The sequence below is a fragment of the Haematobia irritans genome, chromosome 5, assembly GCF_050003625.1.
Source record: "Haematobia irritans isolate KBUSLIRL chromosome 5, ASM5000362v1, whole genome shotgun sequence".
In the NCBI taxonomy this organism is placed as follows: Eukaryota; Metazoa; Arthropoda; class Insecta; order Diptera; family Muscidae; genus Haematobia; species Haematobia irritans.
In genome coordinates this window covers 43,679,945-43,700,713 of record NC_134401.1, presented here as the reverse complement: position 1 = coordinate 43,700,713, position 20,769 = coordinate 43,679,945, and the positions used below count along the sequence as shown (strand labels likewise).

Sequence of the window (20,769 nt, the reverse complement as noted above, 5' to 3'; positions counted from 1 at the left end):
CGCTGCGGACAGGATTCGAACCTGTGCGGGTAGAACCCAATGGATTTCAAGTCCATCTCCTTAACCACTCGGACACCGCAGCCATATGTAAAGTGTTGTCTAATGTTGTATCTAAATACCCTCCCAGAAACAGGGCTGACAAACGGAACGAATTTATATACAGTTGACAATGTGTTACGACGTCCTCTAAATTGAGTCGTATGTGCGTCGCGTACTAATCTATGCACACTCTAAAATTTGCTATACATTCAACGTTCGCACTTCGATGAAGAAGAAGTAAAGAAGCCCCACACATACATAAAAATTGACGCCGTTCAAAATGTGATGGTCAGGTGCCTCTACCAAAGATAATATGTCTGTAGTAACCCATAATTCCACTAAAAACAAAATTCTTTCCATATTTTTAACAAACAATGCGATTTACAAATGACTTAATTATACTGTAATAATTCGAACCAGCTTTTATTTCCAATACCGTTATGTCTGTATTTTACGCGTCGTTCACACTGTATTTTTTGCTGGAATATAACTGATTTCTCTCTGTGCCGAAAACAGCTGTTGGTTCAATTGACATGCCAAACAAGCACACGGTTTCAGCTGTTGTTGTCGCCGCCCTCTAGCAAAGCGTGCTATTTGTTAATTCGAAGGATATAGAGATTTATTTAATTCCAAAAGAACGTATACAAATTAAAACATGGCTGTTTTACCACCAGATCCAGTTTTCACATTAAGATGCCCGGAAATGGGACCCGTTAATTCTTTGTGCTTCCATCAAAACGAACGTCTGTTGGCTGGTACCACTAAAGGAAATATTTTTCTCTGGGATTTACATTCAAACCGCTCAAAACTACATTTTGAAATTGGACAGGATCCTATTACGGCATTACATCATACGGACGATATGTTGATATCTCAGGAGAAAGGTGGACAAATTACACTTTGGTCCATGACAAATTCTGGCTATAAACGGGAAGTCGTGGTGCCGGGTAGTTATGTGGGTTATTGTCGGTCGGTTCTTTATGGTAATTCCAGTACGGATGATCATTTGTTATTCTATCCATGCGATGAGAACTCGATTGGTGTACTGCATACAAGCGATCCTGAAAATTCCGCACAAATGTTAATACCCAACGAACACCAGTTGCCGAAAATGGGTACACTCAATTGTTTTAAACCTTTTGAGCATGCCTCCCAGCTATTTTGCCTGGCGGGTTATGAAAGTGGCCACTTTGTAACATGGGACCTTAGCTCTGGAATGGCTGTGGATGTTGCACAAGTTGATGCAGATCCCATGGCTGTAGATTATGATCCCCTAACAAATAGAGGAATTATTGGAGGTCCAAGTAAGAGTTTTGCATTATTAAAAATGCTACGAAACTTATAATTTATGTTTGCAGGTGATAAGGTAACAACATTCTCATATCAAAGGCAATCGATGAGATTTCAGCGTTCCTCAGATATTTCTTTGAAAAATTCCGGCTTAAATTGCTTACGCATTCGTAATGATCAAAAAGTTTTCTGTTCAGGTGGCTGGGATGGTCGAGTGAGAATATTTTCGTGGAAAAGTCTACGACCCTTGGCTGTTCTTACCGAGCATAAGAGTGCCATTATGGATATTGCTTATTCTACAGGCCCGGTTTTACAATGGAAGGCACCTATAATGGCCGTGGCTGGCATGGATGGTCAAATATCTTTATGGAATCTTTACAATTAAAAGCCCCTCTTAGTTTTTATGCTAATTTTTATTTTACATTAACAAATAGTTTACCTCATTACCAGTATGGATATATACACACACACACAAACACATATAAAATATGGAAGAATGTTGCAAAAGGTGGAAGCCACGAAACAAAAATAATTACATGTAGATTACGTTAAAGTAATTTTGATTTATCGTAACTATTTTTTTATAAGATTGTATTTAACTTTTTTTGTTTGCAGTGCAACAAAAAAGTTTTATAAATGTTTCAATATTATGTAAAAAAGGGAAATTAAGATTTAATAAATTTTTAAATTTAAAAAAATGGGTGGTTTTTTTTTAGCAGAAAAAACGTAAATTTTTCATTCGTATTGCGTTATGCTTGAGAATGTACATGATACCTTATTATCGACTAATAGTACTTATAATATCTAGCGATATTTCGGTTGGTACAATGTTCGGGTTTCCAGCAGAAAATCATATTACTGTTAAATGTTGCCAAAACCTACTGTACCCATTAATGAAGTAAAATGATGTGCTTTAACATTAATCAATGCCCTGGACCTTTTCAATTCATTATTTGTGCCCATGTTCCCAAATCCACTTCCAGGTGAATGTGAATCAATTCCACGATTTTCGTGTCCTACAATCCACTTTCAACGGAATTTTCGTGAAATCAATTCACTTGCAAAAGTCTTGGTGAAAGTTGAATTATGTCCAAGATGGGTGTATTTCCGGTTAAAAAAAAGTACTCGCGTAAAAAATTTGAAATGTTTTATATTTAATACATGAGTTTTATTAAAACTGCGTCATTATCGGAAATATCATGAAGCGTTCTTATCGATACCTGGTAAGTGTATTTTTTGGGTAAAGCCTAGTATGCAGGTTTTGCAAATTTTTCTATTGGGTTCCAATAATTTGGGGTGCATATCGGCCTTAAAACCAGTATGCACCTCTAGCGGAAATTTCGTTTGCGTGCCAATAACACAGATTTGCCATGTACTCGAATAACATTTTTAAAACGTCGAAAGTTCAAACCTCCGATGTCTCCAAAATTGCAAAAGTCGATAACACGAAAAGGCTATACTTTCAAAATATCGAAAACCCCACCTTCCACCGACTTATTATTCTCTTTAACCGAAGCTTTAAGAGCTTTAAACAAGTATATTCAGCTGTAAGTTGGGCCGGGCCGAATCTTTAATACCCACCACCATGAATCAAATATAATAGTTTACTTTGAAAACTCTTCATCGTAGCGGGTTACTTGATAATATATAGAATCTTAGGGGGTTTGATGACAAATCTTCTCCCAAGCAAATCAGTTCAATCAATACGCTTCCCGAAGAAAAAATTTAAAGATTCTACCTATGAAGACTAGATAAGGTTTTGTTTGAGTTTTAGAGAAATCATAAATATATCGTGTAAATGATGAAATAAAGCCTTGGTTTGAAATCTTAAATCTGTAGATTTTTTCCGCCATTATTTAAATGAATACGATGAGTAAAATCTGGAAATTTTATTTTCAGTTTGAAGCAATTTTTATGATCAGTTCGCCTGCTATACCCTGAAAGAAGTGTTTTCTTTTCTGAGGAACGAAATTTTAGACAAGCAAAGTTTTCTTTTGACACAAATTTTAGAGAGAATCGTTGAATCGCTTATCAAAACTTCGGATTAGTTTACTCTAAACGAAAATACTTGATATGAAAGGGAATTTCGTTTGTCTAAAATTTCATTCCGGAGGAAAATATTTTTTCTTTGGGTGTACCCTCAAGAAGTCAAATCGGTCTATATCGATGCCTTACCAAATGGACCGGTAAAAATAAATGCGATATAGATTTTTGAGGGTCTAAAATTCCAGTATATTTTTGCATTTTTGTGCAAAACTACGGTTTCTAGAAGCCCAAGGAGTTAAATCTGGAGATCGGTCTATGTGGAGGCTATACTTAAACATGGGTCGACACACACCCTATTCGGCTGACATATTTGCGGTCAGTCGGATTCCAGAAGTCCTAGAAATAAATTCGGGAGTTAGGTCTATATGTATCTATATGTATATATATCCCTTGTCATTGAGCTTAACATGGAATCGGGCTGCACTCAGTGATAAGAGAGAAGTTCACCAATGTGGTATCACAATGGACTGAATAGTCTAAGTGAGCCTGATACATCGGGCTGCCACCTAACCTAACTTAACCTAACCTAGGTCTATATGGGGGCTATACCAAAACATGGACCAATACTCACCACCTCTTAATGTTCCTCAAATACCTCTAGAATTCCATTTTCAAACGAATTAGGTGAAAACTACGAATTCTAGAAGTCCAAGAAGTAAAATTGGGAGAGCAGTCTATATAGGGGCTATACCAAAGCATGGACCGATACGGATCATTTTCGACACATCTCGTTAGGGTCCTAAAATACCTCTAGATTTCTAATTTCCGGCAAATTGGATAAAAACTACGGATTCTAGAAGCCGCAGGAATAAAGTCGGAAGATAGGCCTATATGGAGGACATACCAAAACATGAACCGATAGGCACCATTTGCGACACACCTATTTGTGATCTTAAAATACCTCTAGATTTTAAATTTCAAGCAAATCGGCTAGAAAATATAGTCTCTAGACGCCCAAGAAGTAAAATCGTGAGATCGGTCTATATGGGGGTTATACCAAAAATGCCGAAATGGGTTATACCAATTTCTTCACACCTATTTATGGCCCAAAAATACCTCTAGATTTTCAATTTAAGGCAAATCGGGTAATAAATACAGTTTATAGAAGCCCAAGAATAAAAGTCAAGAGATCGGTCTACATGGGGGCTATACCAAACCATGGATCGATACGGACCATTTTCGCCACACCTCTTTATGGTCCTAAAATACCTCTAGATTTTCAATTTCATGCAAATCGAATAGAAAATACAGTTTCTAGACGCCCAAGAAACAAAATCGGGAGATCGGTCTATATGGGGGCTATACCAAAACATGGACCGATGGGCTCCATTTTCGGCACACCTTTTTATGGTCCTCAAGTACCTCTAGATTTTCAATTTCAGACAAATTTGATAAAAACTACGGTTTTTATAAGCCCAAGACCCCAAATTGGGAAGTCGGTTTATATGGGGACTATATCAAAACTTGGGCCGATATAGCACATCTTCGAACTTGACCTGCCTGCAAACAAAAAACGAGTCTGTGCCAAATTTCAGGACGATAGCGCCATTATTGAAGGCTGTAGCGTGATTACAACAGACAGACGGACACGCTTATATCATCATCGAATTTCTCCCTGATCAAGAATATATACTTTATATAGTCGGAAATCGATATTTCGATGTGATACACACGGAATCACAAACTTATTATACCCCCATCACCATTGTATGGTGGTGGGTATAAAAAAGTTGGAAACTCGAATAGTCAAACTTTTTCCTATTTTTTAAAACGTCAAAATAGTCAAAAATCAGACTTCTTCAAAATTTTTAAAAGTTGAAAAGTCTATACTTTGAAAAATGTCGAAAAATCCACTTTTACAAATTTTAAAAAAGTAAAAAACCGAAAATTCGACATATTATCCTGTTTACCCAAAGTTCAAAAGCTTTAAAAAGTTGGAAACTCGAATAGTCGAACTTTCCAAATGTTTAACAAGTCAATTACACAAAAAAAATTCTGATTCAATCACTCGATCCAATTAATTTTTTAATTGAAATTTCTTCAATCACAGATATGATTGTATCAATTATAAAATTAATTGACAGCCAATTAAAAACTGAATTGATCCAATTAAAAAATTAATTGATACTATTAATTTGTGTGATTGATTTTTGTTTCAATTAAAAAACTTGTTGAATCAATTAAATTTTAATTGAACCTTTTTTAAAACTCAATTAAGATTTTAAATGGAAAAATTTTCGAGAAATTTTTTTCTGTGTATTTGAAAAATCGACTTTTCCAAATTCGACTTATCTAAAAATTTAAAAAAAGTTGAAAAGTCAACTTTTCCAATTTTTTAAAATATCGAAAATCCGACATCTCTAAAAATACAAAAAAAATCGAAAAATTAACTTTTGCAATTTTTCAAAATGGCGAAAAGTGGACTTTTTGATTTTGATTACAATCCCTAATACAAAGTACTCCCAACAGCTCTGCAAATATTCCTCTTACATCTCGATAATGCAGTTCACATGGCCTGGAAAGGCTCGGCATGCATCGGAAATTTATTTTGTGTGCCAATACTACAATCTGCAATACATTTCTTGAGGAAGCAAAATTAGCAATATGGTAGCAGGAATTTCGTCAGAGGTGAGTACCGGGCCATAGGCGTACGGGGCAAGAGCTACATAACGTGCTTTAATTCCGGCCACTTCCCATAAGAAATTCAGTGTTATATGTAGTATTGACATTTTAATGACGACGGTGTTATCGATCCAATTATGGAAGTTTTTTTTTCGGGTTTCAATAGAAAAAACATTTGAACTGTCCATAACATCCTACTCAGGATGGTTTCCGTAAATAAATAAATAAATTGCCTAAATTGCTCTGCATTACTTATACATATGCAGCTTAAAATGTAATAAAGGGTGATTCTTTTGAGGTTAGGATTTTCATGCATTAGTATTTGACAGATCACGTGGGATTTCAGACATGGTGTCAAAGAGAAAGATGCTCAGTATGCTTTGACATTTCATCATGAATAGACTTACGATCTGCCACAACGTCGAATTTTCAGTGAATGGGCCCTAGAAAAGTTGGCAGAAAATCCGCTTTTTTATCGACAAATTTTGTTCAGCGATGAGGCTCATTTCTGGTTGAATGGCTACGTAAATAAGCAAAATTGCCGCATTTGGAGTGAAGAGCAACCAGAAGCCGTTCAAGAACTGCCCATGCATCCCGAAAAATGCACTGTTTGGTGTGGTTTGTACGCTGGTGGAATCATTGGACCGTATTTTTTCAAAGATGCTGTTGGACGCAACGTTACGGTGAATGGCGATCGCTATCGTTCGATGCTAACAAACTTTTTGTTGCCAAAAATGGAAGAACTGAACTTGGTTGACATGTGGTTTCAACAAGATGGCGCTACATGCCACACAGCTCGTGATTCTATGGCCATTTTGAGGGAAAACTTCGGAGAACAATTCATCTCAAGAAATGGACCGGTAAGTTGGCCACCAAGATCATGCGATTTGACGCCTTTAGACTATTTTTTGTGGGGCTACGTCAAGTCTAAAGTCTACAGAAATAAGCCAGCAACTATTCCAGCTTTGGAAGACAACATTTCCGAAGAAATTCGGGCTATTCCGGCCGAAATGCTCGAAAAAGTTGCCCAAAATTGGACTTTCCGAATGGACCACCTAAGACGCAGCCGCGGTCAACATTTAAATGAAATTATCTTCAAAAAGTAAATGTCATGGACCAATCTAACGTTTCAAATAAAGAACCGATGAGATTTTTCAAATTTTATGCGTTTTTTTTTAAAAAAAAGTTATCAAGCTCTTAACAAATCACCCTTTACTGTTAAAACATCTTAAAATATTTTTTTTTTAATAATACGCATTTTTTTATTTAACTTATTTTTTGTTTATTTTATTTTATTGTTTTTTTTTTTGCAATATTTTGAAAATAGTAGACGATGAAACCAATTAACAATCTTGATAACATACTAAAATTGTATCATCTGCTTTAAATAAATAATATACGTTAGTATCAAAAACTTATAAAAAATCATGTAATAACTAAAACTAAATACGTATCTATGAGAATTATAATACTAACACAAATTAATAATAAAAATTAACACAAAAACAAAAAACAACTTCTACATAGAAAACTGAAAAATTGCACACATTCGATACAAAAATAATAATGTTTATTTTAGGATAACTTAAACTGAAACATAAAACTATATTTAAATATAACATTCGATGTTAATTATGCATTTCGGTGGTTTCATTATGGACCGTTTGGACTTGAAGATAATACATGAAATAGTTTGTGACATCACCCAGTTCAGACATCTTTTGAAATTTTAAATAAAAGCCCAGTATTCTATTCACCTTCAGGGAAATTTTGTTATTTCTAAGAAATTTTCTCTCATAAGAAACCCACGAGAGATTGAATTTACCAGCACTCAAAAAAAAAAAATGTTCCCTATGGGCGCATGTATTTTTATGGGAGAAAAATGTAAACAATCGCCTCCCAGAATTTTTGTTAGCAATAATGGGTGTAGATACAGAGCTATCGACCGCAATAAAAGTTTTCCGAACCAATATTGGTATTTTATATGGGAACCGATTCATTCTGTCCAATTGCATCCCGAAATAGTAGCAAACTTTAGAAATCTATTAATTCAGTACTGGATGACCAAGTTGTAAAGTCCGGTATGCACCTACAGCGGATATTTGCGTGCCAATAACACAGTTCTACAATGTCTTTCTTATGGGAGCAAAATGTAAACAATCGATAAAAACATGTTGTGGACTTTTCGTTGGAGACATAGAGCAATGCATTTCTTATGGGTAGCGGACATTTCGGCTGGAGTTGCATACCGGCCTTAATGGAAGTATCAAGTAATCGATAATAATGTTAACAAGGTTTTTATCGGTATAAAAAAATAATGCGTTCCTTTGTTGCACTTAAAGAATTTTCGTTGGCAAATATAGAGCAATGCATTTCTTATGGGTAGCGGAAATTTCCTCTAGAAAATTTTATTTTCTATAGAAAAATTTTTATAATTTTTTTCTATAGAAATTATTTTAAAATTTTATTTCTTTTATTTTGTTAAAATTTTATTTTTATAGAAAATTTTATACATTTTTTCTATAGAAAATTTTGTCAAAATTTTATTCTCTATAGAAATTTATATAATTTATTTATTTATAAGAAACTATCATAAACATTTTTTCGGAAGGTTCAAGTTTGGTTCACTTTGGGTTTAGTGAACTACCCGAATTTATTCTGATAATTGGTTGATAGTTTTGCTGCAAGTAGAGGATGCTGATGAGGAATGTGGTAATTCCGAAACGTGCGTCCATCCAACCATCTTGCAGTCTATAGGGCTTTGCCCAAATAAATTTCATAAACATTCTTTTCCTCTATTGGTTAAGCTACTCTTGTAGTTTAGTCAACGCAATGGTTTTAAAGCCGAGATCAAAACAACAAATATGATTGAAATACAAACCAACAATAAAAAAATTTACAATTTTAATTTTATAGAAACTTTTTTGAAAATTGTATTTCTATAGAACATTTCCTCAACATTTTATTTTAATAGAAAATTTTGTAAACATTTTATTTTTATAGGAAATTTTGTTAAAATTTTATTTCCATAGAAAATTTTGTTAACATTTTATTTCTATAGAAAATTTTTTATAATTTTATTTCTATAGAAATTTTTTTATAATTTTATTTCTATAGAAAATTTTGTCAAAGTTTTATTTTCTATAGAAAATTTTTTTAAATTTTATTTTCTATAAAAAATTTTGTCAAAATTTTATTTTTATAGAAAATTTTGTCGAAATTTAATTTTTATAGAAAATTTTGTCAAAATTTTATTTTCTATAAAAAATATTTTAAAATTTTTATAGAAAATAAAATATTTCTATAGAAAATTTTATTTTTATAGAAAATTTTGTCAAAATTTTATTTGAAATTTTATTTTATTTTATTGAAAATTTTGTCAAAATTTTATTTTTATAGAAAATTTTGTAAATGTTTTTTCTGTAGAAAATTTCGTCAGAATTTTATTTTCTATAGAAAATTTCGTCAAAATTGTATTTTCTATAGAATATTTTTTCTGTAGAAAATTTCATCAAAACTTTATTTTTATAGAAAATTTCTCTTGAAAGTTTTGTTAAAATTTTATTTTTATAGGAAATTTTGTTAAAATTTTATTTTTATAGGAAATTTTGTTAAAATTTTATTTTTATAGGAAATTTCATTTTTATAGAAAAAATTGTTAAAATTTTATTTCTATAGAAAATTTTTTATAATTTTATTTCTATGGAAAATTTTGTCAAAGTTTTATTTTCTATAGAAAATATTTTAAAATTTTATTTTCTATAAATAATTTTGTCAAAATATTATTTTTATAAAAAATTTTGACGAAATCAAATTTTTATAGAACATTTTGTCAAAATTTTATTTTCTATAAAAATATTTTAAAATTTCTATAGTAAATAAAATATTTCTATAGAAAATTTTATTTTTATAGAAAATTTTGTCAAAATTTTATTTTTATTGAAAATTTCGTCAAAATTTTATTTTTATTGAAAATTTCGTCAACATTTTATTGTTATAGAAATTTTTGTAAATGTTTTTTCTGTAGAAAATTTCGTCAGAATTTTATTTTCTATAGAAAATTTCATCAAAATTTTATTTTCTATAGAATATTTTTTCTGTAGAAAATTTCATCAAAATTTTATTTTTATAGAAAATTTTTTCAATTTTTTCCTGTAGAAAATGTTTATGAAAAGTATTTTAAAATTTTATTTCTCTTGAAAGTTTTGTTAAAATTTTGTCAAAATTTTATTTTCTATAGAAAATTTTGTCAAAATCTTATTTCTATAGAAAATGTTATATTTTTTTCTGTAGAAAATTTCGTCAACATTTTATTTTTATAGAAAATTTTTTCAATTTTTTCTCTGTAGAAAATTTTTATAAAAAGTTTTGTCAAAATTTTATTTCTATTGAAAGTTTTGTTAAAATTTTGTTCCATAGAAAATTTTGTCAAAATTTTAGTTTCTATAGAAAATTTCGTGAAAATTTTATTTTCAATAGAAAATTTCGTCAATATTTTATTTTCTACAGGAAATTTTTTCAAAATTTTATTTCTATAGAAAATTTTTTATTTTTTCTGTAGAAAATTTCGTCAAAATTTTATTTTTATAGAAATTTTTGTCAATATTTTTCTGTAGAAAATTTTTATAAAAAGGTTTATCACAATTTTATTTCTATTGAAAGTTTTGTTAAAATCTTGTTCCATAGAAACTTTTGTCAAAATTTTATTTTCAATCGAAAATTTCGTCAAAATTTTATTTTCTATAGAAAATTTCGTCAAAATTTTATTTATATAGAAAATTTCGTCAAAATTTTATTTCTATAGAAAATTTGGTCAAAATTTTATTTTTGTAGAAAATTTTGTAATTTTTTCTGTAGAAAATTTTTAATACTATTTCTCGAGGAAATTTTGTCAAAATTTTCTTTCTAGAGGAAATTTGAGAAGTACCTCTTAGTTGGGAGGAATATTTTGCAAAATCAACCAAAACATCAAGATTTTTACCAATCTACCAAACAGTAAAAAATCTTCCACTGTTAGTAGAATTCTACCAACTGTGGGGCGGCACTGAGGAATATTTCCAAAGACATCATGTGTCTATCTCGCCTCCTTCTGGGTGTTGCAAATATGTACACTAACTTAAGTTGATCCTCCATGGTGAAAGGATTGTTATTGGTTGTTTACTAGAAATTGGCTGGTTGTTAGAAAATAAAATTTTATTTTTGTAGAAAATTTTGTAATTTTTTTCTGTATAAAATTTGGTCAAAATTTTATTTTTATAGAAAATTTTGTAATTTTTTCTGTAGAAAATTTTTATGAAAAATATTTTAAAATTATATTTCTATTGAAGTTGATCCACCATGGTGAAAGGATTGTTATTGGTTGTTTTACTAGAAATTGGTTGGTTGTTCTACCAGAAATTGTTAATTTAAATTTTTATTACTTCAGAATTCTTCCTGTCAACAGCAATCTGTACTTTGCACTTTTGGTGAAGGTTTATATCACAATTAGTCTCTCTAGTTTACTGAGGGACAAATATTTTATAACAACCTGAAAGTTGTAACGAAATTGTAGGAAATGTCCTTTTATATATAACCCTTTGAAAAATGTTTGAATTCAACAAGTTTTCACAATCTATGTATAATTTTAGAAAACGTAATGAATTCAAACATACTTCTTAAGGTTTCTTTTTTATTGGGATGTCTTAACGGTCCATTTTGATAGGGGTTAATCAAATCTAGCTTCTATTACACTTAGATATTTTTATATATTAAAAAAGAAAATTAAAACAGAAAAATTCAAAATACCACACATATTTATATCATATCATATTTTGTTTCCTCTGAATTTGTTTCTGCTTTGCGTCGTTTATTCGCTGGTAGTTGCTATTGTAATACTCTTAATTTTTTTAAGCACTTAGTGCTTTTCATTTCTTTAGATTGAATTTATATTACACTTGATTCGAAACTCATTTCATTTATTATTATTATTAGTAGTAGTAGTGGTTTGGCCTTTGTTGTTCAATTCTATTTCAGTCGATGATGTTCGATGCTGCTCGTTAGCGTCCATTTCATCATCAGCATTCATTTCTGATCTACTGTTGGCGGCAGCGATTTTTTGAAAATCACAGTCGATAATTCGTTTACGTTTTCGCAATGGTCTTGAGCATTCGGATTCTTTGGTTTGTATAAGGCGTTTGGTTTGTAGCCGTGTTATTTTCAATTTGGGTAAGCGTTCGTGATTGTCCTCGTTCGCTTCGTCATTTGCATTGTTGCAGTTCGTCGTTGTTAGCCTTCGATTATTTGAGTTTTCATCATTGTTTTCGTCGGTAACCATGTGTGTGGTGGCAGCAGCTTCGTCTGTATTAATGATACATGCGTGACTGGTTGTTGTGGGTGTAGAGGGAGCTTCATTCACTGGTGATGCAGAAGTTGTGGTACGAGATGTTTCCGTTTCCTCTTCTTTTGTGGTAAATTCTTCCACTTCCTCTACATCTTCAACGTGGTGAGTTGCTTCATTGCTCACTGCTGCCACATTCACCATACGCTCCTTGGTTTTTGTAAAATCGAGCGGTTCTTCTGAGTTTGTACCATTTGGCTGTGTTTCATTCTCTTTTTTAATATTTCGAGATTCTTCGAATTTTTTACGTTCTTCTGGATTCAAATGGGCCTTGTAAAAATCAACCACTGGCAGGGGCACTGGTATAGGAATGGGTAATGGTATAATTACTGGATATGGTACCATTACAGTTACCGGTGGTAGGGAGGCATTTAATCCCATTAGGTCGGGTGGTATCATAGCTGCATTAGGAGGCTGAGGAAAACTTGAGAAATTTCCAAAAAATCTTGGCAACGCTGGATGATTGTGCATAAAAGGCGGTCTTGGTACAAATCCAGCAGATGGTTGCCCAGGCGGAGGAGGAGGTGGCCCGGCAATATTAGGCGGAGTAGCAAAAAATGTGGGACGTCCTGTATTGGTGGTGTTTGGCAAATTGTGTGGTGTCGATGGATGCGAGGCGGGATTTTCTAACATTGGCGACAAGGGGGGCACATTCATATGCAAATCTTGTACACACGATGCTGCAAATTGTGTTAAGGAGGGAGTACCAGTTTGATTCATATTGGGGCGATTAGTTTCATTGTGCGGACCCCCAATCAATGTGGGCTTCGCTTTTCCCCCAACTTGACCCGTTGCCGAGCAGTTTGTTTTCACTTCGGACCGATTACTTGGGATTTCGGCAGTACAAGTTGCTTTGATGGGTCGCTTTTTACGATTATGTTTGGGCGATTGACGTGATGCTATTATACCCGGACTTTTCGACATTAATTTCGAAACGGGCGCCACTGAGATTATGGGTTTGTAGGGTGGCACATTCGCCGAGTGAAGAGAGTTATTCGATACCGGTGTTGCTGAAGCCAGTTTAGGTGGACTCATTGGAGTATTAGATCTAGCCGAAGATCTTTCACTAACATTGGTAGTAGCACAATTTGGTCCCGGTGAAGTGGATACCGTCGATTCTGGTGAGGCTGATCTACTACGGCAATTCTTTAGCCATAAATCTGGCGTTATCAAATTAGCCCCATTATTGGCCGCATCCAAACCCTGTTCTTTCAAATGGGGATTCATATCCAAATGAGCTTGGGTTTCTTTGCAAAATATTTGCATTTTATATTGATTGAGACATTTGTCCGAACAAAATTGTAGCTGTGAGGCTCCATCATGAAAATCCACATAGCTTACAGCATGCCGTATATGTTTGCACCAATCACAAGTTTTGGCTTTTTTAAATGATGCCCTACGACTTTGTGTGAAGCATGATTCAGAACAATAGCGTGGACCATCAGATGTTGTTAGAAATTCAGGAGCATTTTCCGGAACGGGTCGCCGACACCAGCAGCAATTTTGAAAATCTAAGGGCGGAAGGAGAAAGGAGAGAGGTTAGATTTATGATATGAGATACGATATATTATATTGAGCTTAGGTTAGATTAGGTTTCGAGGGTGACCTGATAAGACCTGATAAGTTGTTCCAAAAACTTTTCAAGTACATCCATGGATGCATGGATCCCATTCTTATCCACTTCCTATGAAGTTCGATAAAAAAGTAATAAATATAAATAAAATTTAAAATTTCACCCCAGTGGAGATTTGAACTTGTGTCATTTGTTTTTTTTTCACTTTCATGGAAGTTCTTTTAGCTTAATGTAAATTTAGGGAGCCATCGCCGTTTAATGATTAACCCTCCCGCTTTGTATACAATCCCATTTCGCTCGAACGCCATAAAGATTATTAGTGGTTAGGTTAGGTTAAAGTGCAAGTCCGTCCATTATGGTATGCTAGTTCTAAGATAAATATCTATCGGCCTCTCCAGAGCCTTAAGAAGGAATGAGGATAAGCTGATTGCATCACATCCACGCTTGCCACTCGCCAAAAATAATTTACCAAAATTTGAAGAAAATTGTACCAAAAATCTACCAAATTAAAAAAAAAATATTATTTTGAAATCACATTTTTGTGGTTAGAACGATTAAAATTATTTTATTCCAATAAAATGTTTTATTATTTAATTTAAAAGTTTATTTCAGCATTTGCAATATAATATATTCTGATTCCGCCTTTTAGCGTCAATTTTTTGGGTGTAAAAATTTTGTCAAAATTTTATTTCTATAGAAAATATCCTCGAATTTTATTTCTATAGAAAATTTTCTCAAATTTTTATTTCTATAGGAAATTTTCGTCAAAATTTTATTTCTATAGAATATTTTGTCAGACTTTTATTTTTTTTTTTTATTTTGTCAAAATTTTATTCCTATACAAAAAAAAATTCTACAGTTTTTTTATTTCTATAGGAAATATTCTCAAAATGTTATTTCTATAGAAAATGTAGTTAAATTTGTATTACTATAGAAAATTTTCTCAAAAATTTATTTCTATAGAGAATTTTGTCAAAATTTTATTTCTATAGAAAATATCCTCGAATTTTATTTCTATAGAAAATTTTCTCAAATTTTTTTTCTATAGGAAATTTTCGTCAAAATTTTATTTCTATAGAATATTTTGTCAAACTTTTATTTTTTTTATTTTATCAAAATTTTATTTCTATACAAAAAAACATTCTACAGTTTTTTTATTTCTATAGGAAATATTCTCAAAATGTTATTTCTATAGAAAATGTCGTTAAATTTTTATTACTATAGAAAATTTTCTCAAAAATTTATTTCTATAGATAATTTTGTCAAAATTTTATTTCTATTTTTTTTAATTTTATTTCTATAGAAAATTTTTGTCAAAATTTTATTTCAATAGAAAATTTTGTCAAAATTTTATTTCTATTTAAAATTTTCTCAAAATTTTATTTCTATAGAAAATGTTGTCAAAAATTTTTATAGAAAAATTATTTCTATAGGAAATTTTGTCATGCTTGATATACATCCCTGCCAGTATACTGCAAAAATTTGAAACCTTGAATAAGAACCACATCTATGTCCCCTTTCAGCGGGACAGCCTTACAATGGTGAAGATTTATCTGGAGGAACCATAGAATCATCAAAATTTTCAACCACCGTCACATCAGACGTTTCGATTGAGTTATCAAGAATTTCGAATTATAACAATTCAAACAATTTTCGAATCATAAAAGATTACGGTACACTATTGTTACATTTTCCCACATCTTTTTATACCCTCCACCATAGGATGGGCGGTATATTAACTTTGTCATTCCGTTTGTAACACATCGAAATATTGTTCTAAGACCTCATAAAGTATATATATGTTATTCTGGGTCGTGGTGAAATTCTGAGTCGATCTAAGCATGTCCGTCCGCCCGTCTGTTGAAATCACGCTAACTTCCGAACGATTGTTTCGTTCATATTGCTATCGACTTGAAACTTGGCATAAGTTGTTGTTATTGATGTAGGTTGGATGGTATTGCAAATGGGCCATATCGGACCACTTTTACGTATAGCCCCCATATAAACACGGGGGTCGGATTTGGCTTGCGGATCCTCTTGGAGGAGCAAAATTCATCCGATCCGGTTGAAATTTGGTACATGGTGTCTCTAACAACCATGCAAAAATTGGTCCATATCGGTCCATAATTATATATAGCTCCCATATAAACCGATCCCCAGATTTGACCTCCGGAGCCTCTTGGAGAAGCAAAATTCATCTGATCCGTTTGAAATTTGGTACGTGGTGTTAGTATATGGTCTCTAACAACCATGCAAAAATTGGTCCATATCGGTTCATAATTATATATAGCCCCATATAAACCGGTCCCCAGATTTGACCTCCGCAGCGTCTTGGAGGAGCAAAATTCATCCGATTCGGTCTATAGTTATATATAGCCGATCGCCAATCACATTGGTCCATATCGCAAAAAATAATCTACAAAAATTTTATTTCAATAGAAAATTTTGTCAAAATTTTATTTCTATAGAAAATTTTGCCAAAATTTTATATCTATAGAAAATTTTGTCAAAATTTTATTTCTATAGAAAATTTTGTCAAAATTTAATTTCTATCGAAAATTTTGTCAAAATTTAATTCCTATAGAAAATTTTGCCAAAAATTTTATATCTATAGAAAATTTTTTCAAAATTTTATTACTATAGAAAATTTTATCAAAATTTTATTTCTATAGAAAATTTTGTCAAAATTTTTTCAATGGAAAAAAATTCTATAGTTTTTTTTTATTTCTATGTGAAATATTCTCAAAATGTTATTTCTATAGAAAATTTTCTCAAAATTTTATTTCTGTAGAAAATTTTGTCAAAATTTTGTCAAAATTTAATTTCTATAGAAAATTTTGTCAATATTTAATTCCTATAGAAAATTTTGTCAAGATTTTATCTCTATAGAAAATTTTGTCAAAATTTTATTTCTATAGAAAATTTTATCAAAATTTTATTTCTATAGAAAATTTTGCCAAAATTTTATATCTATAGAAAATTTTGTCAAAATTTTATATCTATAGAAAATTTTGTCAAAATTTTATATCTATAGAAAATTTTGTCAAAATGTTATCTCTATAGAAAATTTTGTCAAAATTTTATCTCTATAGAAAATTTTGTCAAAATTTATTTCTATAGAAAATTTTATCAAAATTTTATTTCTATGGAAAAAAATTCTATAGTTTTTTTTTTATTTCTATGTGAAATATTCTCAAAATGTTATTTCTATAGAAAATTTTCTCAAAATTGTATTTCTATAGGAAATTTTCTAAAATTTTTTATTTCTATAGAAAATTTTCTCAAAATTGTATTTCTATAGGAAATTTTCTCAAAACTTTATTTCTATAGAAAATTTTGGGAGCCACCGTGGTGCAATGGTTAGCATGCCCGCCTTGCATACACAAGGTCGTGGGTTCGATTCCTGCTACGACCGAACACCAAAAAGTTTTTCAGCGGTGGATTATCCCACCTCAGTAATGCTGGTGACATTTCTGAGGGTTTCAAAGCTTCTCTAAGTGGTTTCACTGGAATGTGGAACGCCGTTCGGACTCGGCTATAAAAAGGAGGTCCCTTGTCATTGAGCTTAACATGGAATCGGGCAGCACTCAGTGATAAGAGAGAAGTTCACCACTGTGGTATCACAATGGACTGAATAGTCTAAGTGAGCCTGATACATCGGGCTGCCACATAACCTAACCTAACCTAACCTATAGAAAATTTTGTCAACATTTTATTTTATGGAAATTTTGTCAAAATTTCATTTCTATATTTCATTCATATAGATTCAAAAATTTTATATCTATAGGAAATTTTTATTTCTATAGAAAATTTTCTAAAAATTTTTTTTCTATGGGAAATTTTGTTTCTATAGTAAATTTTGTAAACATTTTATTTCTATAGAAATATTTCTATAGAAAATTTTGTTAAAATTTTATTACTATAGAAAGTTTTGTTAGATTTTTGTTACTATAGAAAATTTTGCCAAAATTTTATATCTATAGAAAATTTTGTCAAAATTTTATTTCTATAGAAAATTTTGTCAAAATTTTATTCCGATAGAAAATTTTATCAAAATTTTATTTCTATAGAAAATTTTGTCAAAATTTTATTTCTATAGACAATTTTATCCAAATTTTATTTCTATAGAAAATTTTTGACAAAATTTTATTTCAATAGAAAATTTTGTCAAAGTTTTATTTCAATAGAAAATTTTGTCAAAATTTTATTTCTATATAAAATTTTCTCAAAATTTATGTCTATAGAAATTTTTTTTTTTCAAAATTTCTATAGAAACATTATTTCTATAGGAAATTTTGTCATGCTTGATTTACATTTCTGCCAGTATACTGCAAAAGATTTGAAAACCGGAGCTCTTAATTCATAGATCTTGCTCTTATATACATATGGTTCTTGAATAAGAACCCCATCTATGTCCCCTTTCATCGGGACAGCCTTAAAATGGTGAAGATTTATCTGGAGGAACCATAGAATCATCAAAATTTTCAACCACCGTCACATCAGCCGTTTCGATTGAGTTATCAAGAATTTCGAATTATAAGAATTCAAACAATTTTCGAATCATAAAAGATTAAGGGTACACTATTGTTACATCTCATATACAGTTCCCATATCTTTTTAATTCGTTTGATACTAATAAAAACGTCTTTCCATAATATCTACAAAGATTTTAATTGCGATTAAGAAGAGTTCCATTATTAATTAAATTTATTCTCCTCACCCAACCAATGGTATGTATGTATGGAGTGTCTAATGAATGTTATTTGAGATTGTATGAAAATAAAAACCTGCATGCAGTTTTTCTCAAAGCACCATAGTTTACCACATGACCAAATATAATTTGAAAGAGGACTAAGAGGTATTTATCACACAGAGTGTAAGACAAATTGTGTTTTAAATCTTATGATATGCTTACAATATACTGATGTTAACCTGCCCTCCCCCCACCCATACAACAGGCTTCTGAAACTTCATCTCGTAGAGATGAATGAGGACTGAAGATAGTATAGCATAAATGCTCCAGCGGCTCATCTTTAGGTCATAACTCCTAGTTTCGTCAAAGAAACTAGAGTGAGCGTGTGTGTACGTTTTAGAGGATTGGATGACGGTGGTGGCATCACTTTTGGGCTACCAATGGAATTCTTTGCTAGAGTTGTCGATTATTTCACCACAAACGTATTATCGACTCCTATAGTATGAGGTGAAATGTTATACATTTACATACTTGTGCAGGATGCATGGCAAAACTATTCATTATAATTTTTCAAAGATTTTGGCATATTGTATACAATTACAATCTATAAGGATTTTTGCATAGAGGAATATACCGTAGGTGGTATAAGTAAGGCTCGCATTCTCCGCTGAGGCAAATATTGACCTGATATGAAAGATTATGCAACCTAAATTTTAGGATAGTCAATGCATTTCTTATGCACTGTAAAAAATTTTGTCGTGAGGTCAAAGATTTCATGTACGAATGCAAATTTTGCTTAGCATAGAAGACGCATTTCTCTAATATAAAGCTTTTTTCCTTGTCCAAAAGTCGATAAACTTTTCAATGAAGTCGTATTGTCCTTATTATAATTAAGTGATTTGACTCAAAAATGGTTATCATAACATGAAAGAAAAAATGTTTGGGCTAAGGCCAACTTGACTTTAATAATTCAGAAAAATTCTTTAAATTTAATGAAATTGCCTTTAAATTTGTTGTCTTTTTGCATCTTGACTACAAAGCAAAAAATCGTTCAAATGTAGGTCATGTTTTTCAACACTTCATTTTAAAGATGTTTTTTACTTAAAACATAGCATATTTTCTGCTATAAGTCGAGTCTTAATTTGGAAAATAAAGCTGTCGTTAAATCGTTTTTAAAGGACTTTGATGGCATATAAAGTAAAAAAGCTGAAAAAGCAAAAAATTAAAATTTGCTTCCTAGAAGCAAGTACACAAAACCCAAATTTAAAAGAGAATTGTGTCTTAAAAGTATCCTTACTGGTATTCTCCGCTTCTTTGGCTCGGAATAATACCAAAAAAACACAAAATCTTTGTAACCGGGCATGCTTTTTTCAGTGTGGGTACCGAATATTTCGTTAATTATAAAAGACGGTATGTGCCACTAGCAAACGTTAGGGATTGGTCTCATAAACTTGAAATGCGTCTATAGTGATTTCGTTTCGTTTTCGTGGCATAAAATAAAATCAGTCGATAACATCGTTCAAATGAAATTTTCGGTAGCGCAAGTACCAATGCATTCTGGGCTTTGAGTCCGCTATGCAGTTCTATTAAAAATTCTTAAATTTCTGCATGTTAGTCTTGTGAGTCTTGCAGTGTTTCTTAGGGGAGAAAATGTAAGCTGTCGATAACAAATCCTCCATAGTGAAAGTAGCTATGCATTGCTTATATAGAAACATTTTCGTTAAGGACGGTATGCAGTCAAACGAAAATTATTGTTATGTGCCGATAACGCAGTTTTATAGTATATTTCTTATGGGAGCAAAACGGAAACAATCGATAACAACCCTCACGGAGTTTTTCTTAGGATATATATGCCACGAAAAGAGTGTTTTCGTGGCATAAATAAAAACAATCGATAACATCTCCGTAGAGAAATTTTCGATGGCACAAATACCAATGCATTCCGTGCTTTGAGTCCGGTATACAGTTCTATTAAAAATATAAGTAAGTGTTTCTTACGGAGAAAATGTAAACTGTCGATAATGTCGTCGTCACGAAAATTTCGCTAGTAGAAGTACATAGCTAGGCATTTCTTATGGATTGCAAAATTTCGCTAACGCCAGTATGCAGTCATCGATAATCGTCCTCACA

The 20,769-nt window shown here is 31.5% G+C and overlaps 2 protein-coding genes and 1 non-coding gene across 4 annotated transcripts in view; 1 reads left to right on the top strand and 2 right to left on the bottom strand.

The window, feature by feature from the left end:
• TRNAS-UGA (transfer RNA serine (anticodon UGA)) lies at positions 1 to 82 on the bottom strand. Its single transcript has one exon. It is a non-coding gene; the product is annotated as a tRNA-Ser (tRNA).
• Positions 83 to 582: 500 nt separating this feature from the next.
• LOC142241087 (guanine nucleotide-binding protein subunit beta-like protein 1) lies at positions 583 to 2,027 on the top strand. Its single transcript, XM_075312825.1, has 2 exons — positions 583 to 1,343; positions 1,398 to 2,027. Exons 1-2 carry the CDS (start codon positions 695 to 697, stop codon positions 1,712 to 1,714), a joined length of 966 nt encoding a protein of 321 aa, XP_075168940.1. The 5' UTR covers positions 583 to 694; the 3' UTR covers positions 1,715 to 2,027.
• Positions 2,028 to 11,172: 9,145 nt separating this feature from the next.
• Sobp (Sine oculis-binding protein) overlaps positions 11,173 to 20,769 on the bottom strand; it is a 65,929-nt gene continuing 56,332 nt past the window's right edge. For both annotated transcript variants that reach the window (XM_075310022.1, XM_075310021.1), the window contains exon 4: positions 11,173 to 13,884. In XM_075310022.1, the coding sequence (XP_075166137.1) occupies positions 11,948 to 13,884 (1,937 nt within the window). In that variant the 3' untranslated portion in view covers positions 11,173 to 11,947. The remainder of the gene's footprint in view (positions 13,885 to 20,769) is intronic.